We start from the raw sequence: 6,452 nt of genomic DNA, 5'->3' as shown, positions 1-6,452 counted from the left end.
TTTTCTCCACTCCCAGTAGTCTCAGGTACTAATGTCCTGAGTGACTCCAAAGAGTTATTTGCTTCTCTGTAGACTCCTTTTTGGGCTTTGTTCTACTTTCTCCCTCCACTGGTAAAACTCCTGTTTTTTTGTTTGTTTGTTTGTTTGTTTGTTTCCTAAAAGAGAACTTGCTTTTAATAGCAAAGATTCTTTGAGCTTCTCGATAGCCAGAAATGGTCCTTCCATGGAGATTCTTCCATTGAGTTCCAAAGGACTGAAGCTTAATGTTTGGATTTTCTTTTTTAAGTCTATTACCAGACTTTCTAGAGTAACTTGACTCCAGAAAACAGAAAGGTCAAGGATAGCATTTAGAGAGCTGAAGAAATTTTTACTAAAATGAGAGACTACGAGAGCACAACCAGCCTTCTCTCCCAGATGGTGTTTCTTTTGTCTGATGACATTCTCTGCAACTTTTTTTCTTTGAATATTACGTATGCAACTCTTGCAGTTTGAGAGCTGAAGAAATTTTTACTAAAATGAGAGACCACGAGAGCACAACCAGCCTTCTCTCCCAGATGGTGTTTCTTTCGTCTGATGACATTCTCTGCAACTTTTTTTCTTTGAATATTACGTATGCAACTCTTGCAGTTTTTGTTGGATATATCACATCTCCAACATCTCCACTCTCATTCTTAATATCTTGGAAGTGACTCTTTGCTAATTTGGCCAATAATTGACCACTAAAAAGGCCAACCCAGAGACTAGCAACTACAAATGGTTTTTCAGAAGCTTTGGATTCCTTGACATTTGAAACCGATGCATTTACCAGTTTATCATAAAGGCTATTCCAAAGGATACAGGTGAAGAGATGCACTGAGCAAGGTATGGGGGAAGGGGTGCTGAGCTTCCATGCCCTCCCTGGGTGCACCACCCTCCAGGAACCTCCACGTATTCAAACTATCCAGAAGCTCCAAGAATTATTACTTAATGGGTACAGTTTCTCTTCAGGATGATGAGACAGTAGAAATAGTGAATGTACTTAATGCCACTGAACTGTACACTTAAAAATGGTTAAAATGGTCAATTTTATGTTACGTATATTTACCATCAAAAAAACTCTCTAAGCTCTGCTCTCTCTCAGGCGAGTACAATGAGGTGGCGTGAATGGTAAAAGCCAGATGTGCGCCCATTATCAGCAACAGATATTAATCCACCACAGTTGTCTACACCAGTGGTTCTCAACCCTGGCCACATGTTAGAGGCACTGGGGAACTTTGAAAAATATTGATGTCCAGGTCCCACCCCAGAAATTTGGATGAAATTGGCCCGGGGCATGGCCTAGGCATTGGGATTTCTGAAATGACAGTCTACAAGATCTGCCGTCACTCACTCTTCTCCGCTCCCCCAAGTATGACTCAGTCTTCCATTTCTGCTTCCATAGCTGGGAAGCCCTGAGTTCCATCTGGCTACCCCATCCCCACACTGGCTACTAGTCTCTGGGGCTCCAGCTGGCACTTCCTGTTGGCCAATGGTGGATGGCCTGTCAACACCAGTGGAAGGAACTGTCACCAGCCTGCCTGCTCCATCACCAGTTGTTCAGGGTGCTGGGCCTCAGCAAACCCCACACACTCCCACTCACCCTAAGGGCTCTCTGACACAGGCCTAGGAAGATAGCAGCCAGGCCTGGCCCAGTCCCAAAGTCCATCTGCATGGCATCCCCAGCCCCACATCCTCTGTACGAGTCTCAATTTCCTCTCTGTAAAGCAGGAATAAGAATACCAACCTCACAGGACTGGTGTCGGAATTGAGATAACATAGATCGTCTTGTTACTTGAACCCAAAGGAATGACTCTCTGCAGGTGGGATGTAAGAAGCACTGGTGAACAGAGCTGAGGAGGCATTCTGGAAATGGGAAGACCCACATAGAGGCTCACTCTGTGGCAGCATCTCCAGTTGTACCTCTGGTCCCTCAGGACCAGTCCTGGTCTGCTAACTCACCATGGTGAGCAGGAGGAGGCGGTCCCTTAACACTGTCCTGAGCAACCTCCCAACCTTAAGACCTTTATCTTAGGTGATCATCACCCTAACATCCTACAGATGAGAAAACTGAGGTTTAGAAAGGGGAAATGATTCTCCAAGGCCACCCAGCAAGTGAGGGTGGCAGCCATTCGGGGGCTTTCAAAGAAGCCTGTTTTCTTCTGGAAGAAGGGGAGTGACTGAGCCTGGGAGGGAGCGACCTTCCAGAACCAGCCCAGAGAGGATCCCTGGTGTGGACGGCACAGGGTGCCACTCTCTCTAGCTTGAGGCCGAGGCAGTTTCAGTTTCCACACCAAGTTCCCCCCACCGTGTGGTTTGCAGCATCAGCCACGCTTGGGTGAGGCGGGAGGGCATCCCGCCCACGGCTTGCAATCTCCAGGTTTTTTTGCAGAAGAGGAACAGCTACCACTGCAGAGGGTGCGAAGAGGCAGAAGAAAGTATCTCTGCTGCCACTTAGGGCAGGGACCTTTCACAATCCAGCTCGGGCTCTCCCTTCCTATCAGTCACCTTGCACAATGCTCTGAGCCAGAAAACCATCTTCCAAATCTACTCCCCCTTCCACACCTTTGCCCATCCCATACCTTAGCCTGAAATGCTGATTGCCCTCCTGTTGTCTCCCAAATTCTTACCCACCCTTCAAAGCCCAAGGAAGGAACTACTTCTCCATCCCAGGGGCTACCCCAAGTCTATGTCAACACCAGGAGCAGCAGGGAAAAGTGTGTGAGCTCCTGGGGACTGAAGCACAAAGTGGGTCATCAAGAACCGGATCTTGTTTTCCACTAAGAATAAAATCAAAGGTGGGGTTGAATTCTCGACCCAGAACGCTGCAGACAGTAAATTCTGGAGGTAACCATCAGCAGGCACGGTGAAAGCACAGCAAGCATGACCACAACCTCTGCAATCTTCTGACACCTTCAGAGGGCTAGCCACGTCCTATGGAATGGGCACCAATGAACCAAGTTCTCCGTCTCCAGGGGCCCACATACCACAAACTGTGCTCAGAGCATGTGGAAGAAGTCCTGCTGTCAAACCACAAATTTGGCCTAAAAACATCATCTCAGCTTTTAAAGCAAGAATTGCTTAGTTTGTTTTAAAATATTTTCCTTTCAATGATGTAAGTAATCTGTTATTTACATGCAGAAAATAAGCAGAGGGATGGAGAGAAAAATCACCCTGCTTCCACATCCACAGAAACCACTATTAACATGCAGGGGCCACCTTTTCATCCTACATGAACTATGGTTAAACCAAGAATGACCATCTCCTCAGAATTCAGGGGCAGAGAAAAGTGGAGAGGGATGGTCCTGGGTGAGAGTCCCTGCCTGGGTTTGAGGACAACTGTGGAGTGGCTATTGCAGTGCCTCGCATATAACAGACACTCATCAAACAGGGACTGTGACCACTCTGGGGATGATTTAAATAACTGGGACTCAGAGGAAAAAATTCTCATGGAACTTGGACTTAATGTCTTCTTTTTCATTTTTAATTGTTTAATTTTTTAAAATAACACATTCACGTTTCAAAAATTAAATAGTATAAAAATTTGTATCATGAAAACGCTCACAGCTGCCCTGCCCTGTCCCACATTGATTTCTTTTCTCTCATTCTCCCAACAAGTAACCACTTTCATTAGTTCCCTGTGTCTCCTTCCAGAGATCCTTGTTGCTAAGCCGAGCCCATGCCAGTACAAATGCTTATTTCTCCCACTTTTCAGAACAGGTTGCATACCAGACACACTATTTGGCTCTATGCTCTTTACACATAACACCATGTCTTAAAGAGCTTTCCCAATCAGTACAGAGAGTGTGTCTGTCCTCACTGCTCTTGACAGCTGAGGCCAGGGGTGTGCAGGGAAGGCAATTGGTGGCGGCCAAGGCAGGACAGCCAGGGCCTCCTTCGCCCACCTCCTGCGCCATCTAAGGGTCCAGTTGCTCCAGAGTACCACTCTTCAAGGCCACAAGGGTCTGCCCTGCTGCAAATACCCCCCAAAGTTGGAGCAGGTTCCAGTTCCTGGCAGGGTCTCACTCACAAGCCCTGTCCCTTCCAGTTCATTCTGGTCTCTCCTTCTGTGTAAAAAACTCCTGCCCAACCAGAGGACTATGAGGGATCCCACAGTGGATGCTAGTGCCAACAACTAGAGAATTGGCCCCACTCCTCCATCCAGAAGTGCCTCCTCTGCTGGGAAACTACCCAAAGAAATGATCCTCGAGTGAAAAACCTTTATATTCAAAGATCTACCCATTGTAGGAAATAATTGGCAGTAACCTAAATGTCCAACAACAGGGGATAAATGAATCCTAGCATGTCCACCAAATCCAAAGGCTGCAGCACTGTGCAGTCATTAACAACGGTGATGTTGAAGACAAGGAACCCACGTGCGCATCCACAAGCACTCACAGTGGAGTTATGATAGAAACGGGGGAAGGCCGCACAACAGTGTGAACACTACTGAACTGTCCACTTAAAAATGGTGAAGATGACAAACTTTGTGTTAGGTATATTCTACCACAGTTTAAAATAAAATTTTAAGTGCCAGAAAAAAAAGGGAGGGAGAATACAAAGTTTTATACACAATATGCTTGCACCTGTAAAACAGTCTATGGAAACAGCCAAACATCAGCAGTTGTCTCTGTGCGATGAGACAAAGGGTGCTTTCTTTCCCTGTTGTTCTCCATTTTCCCACTTTCCTTAATTAACTGATTTTGCTTCTTTAGAAGGTATTTACACAGCTTTAACTGCCCAGGACAGAACATGTGCTCAGCAAATGTCAGCCTCTTCTGATGGCCCTGGGGCCATGGTAGACAGGTCCTGGGGTGGGCATGAGTGACAAACAGCTTTAGGACAGGCCAAAGTGGGGTCCCTCAGCCCCCTTCTCAGTAGCGTCCTAAATGGGGAAGCTCAGAGTCTCAGAACTGGGAAGGGGAAGAGGCAGGAGCAGCTGAGCAGACACATAGGGAAGGGGCCCAGCCCAGCCTCAGTCCCACTTTGAGGCCCTGGTGACTCACTCTCTCCAGCCAGCAGTGGTGCCGTCACCTGTTAAATGGGCTTGGGGAGGCTCGGTTCCTCCCAGCTTGGCAGGGAGGTTTCCAGATGAAGCTAGAGCCCAGCCTCAAAGAGAGAGATATGATCACATGTCAGAACAATCCTGTTCTTCCCATAGCCACTTGGTGGTTCCCACCCAAATGGTGGATGAAGGTCACTGTAGTGTATATGGCCCAGCCTCCTCAAGTCCTTACTTTTCCTTTTAACTACCCCAAAGGGGGTAACACTACCCAGTAACATCTTTGCAGAGGCCATTGGCTGTACAGGTCGCAGGGGCAGTGGGGAAGGCTAGGAGGGGAAGGCACGACTCAGACACTGCTCCCCCTGGTGCACCCCTGCCTGGCTCCAACTCCAGCTCCGGACTGTGACTTTTTTTTTTTGGCGGCTGGCCGGTATGGGGATCTGAACCGTGATCCTGATATTATAAGGCTGAGCTACAACTAACTGAGCTAACCAGCCAGCCCAGTCTCATGCATCTGCTTGGGTGGGGGTGGTGAAGCCAGGGTCAGTTTGGACCAGCTAGTAGAGACTCTGCTCAAAAAATAATGGTATAATATAACTAAAGTGAAATGAAGGAGAAAATGGGCTCAGGAAGGCAGGTGGACCATGGAGACATTCACTGTCTATTAATTTATTCTGTAAACTTTTACTTAGCAAATATCCCACCTGCCAACACTGTGCTGAGGATACAGACAGACGTTTCTTGCAGTAGTCTGGCTGCCCAGTAGGAGCAGAGCTGCTGGTGAGCCAGGGGTGGGAGCAGGAGCCCGGCTTCTCTGGGCTTCCGCATCCCTTTGACTCAGTGCTGGGACAGGCTAATGAGATTTAAGACCCTCTCAACTCAGACACCTGATATTTTAAGACTCAACCTTGTCTCACTGACAGGTCCCACTCTGAGGCTCAGCCACCAACTTCCTGCAAAGTGGTGACGCTTTCTCTCATGTGAGTGTATAACAGATATCAACTACCCCTCCTTCCCACCGTAGCTAGCCCCCTCTGCCTTGCTCCCGCAGCGGCCTGCATCTGAATGCTCTGAAGCAGCTAAAAGCAGGCTATAAATTCACACTGTGTCACCCCTCCTTCCCACCGTAGCTAGCCCCCTCTGCCTTGCTCCCACAGCGGCCTGCATCTGAATGCTCTGAAGCAGCTAAAAGCAGGCTATAAATTCACACTGTGTCTGCTCATGCTGAATGTACTTACCGCTGCTGCGCCGTTACCTCCTCTTCTTATAAGTTTTCTTTCTCCTTCCTTGCACCAGGCTACTAGCCATCTCTGCAACTGCCTCTAACAGTCCAGGTTCACCAGTATTTATCCATCATCAATATTTATCCATGAGGTCTTGGGCAGACCCCAACTAATTGCTACATCTACAGGTTAAAAGACCCCACGACCAA

At 47.8% G+C, this 6,452-nt stretch overlaps 1 protein-coding gene across 1 annotated transcript in view; it reads right to left on the bottom strand.

Moving 5' to 3' along the window:
* The window catches only part of LOC103605173 (RNA-binding protein 43-like), a 13,414-nt gene that overhangs the window by 1,400 nt on the left and 5,562 nt on the right, over nucleotides 1-6,452 (bottom strand). The window contains 2 exon segments of the mRNA XM_008589759.1: nucleotides 172-457; nucleotides 591-821. Of these exon segments, the coding sequence (XP_008587981.1) occupies nucleotides 172-457; nucleotides 591-821 (517 nt within the window).

Source organism: Galeopterus variegatus, unplaced genomic scaffold (genome assembly GCF_000696425.1).
Source record: "Galeopterus variegatus unplaced genomic scaffold, G_variegatus-3.0.2 Scaffold5638, whole genome shotgun sequence".
Classification (NCBI taxonomy): Eukaryota; Metazoa; Chordata; class Mammalia; order Dermoptera; family Cynocephalidae; genus Galeopterus; species Galeopterus variegatus.
This window is presented reverse-complemented; position numbering and strand designations above follow the sequence as displayed.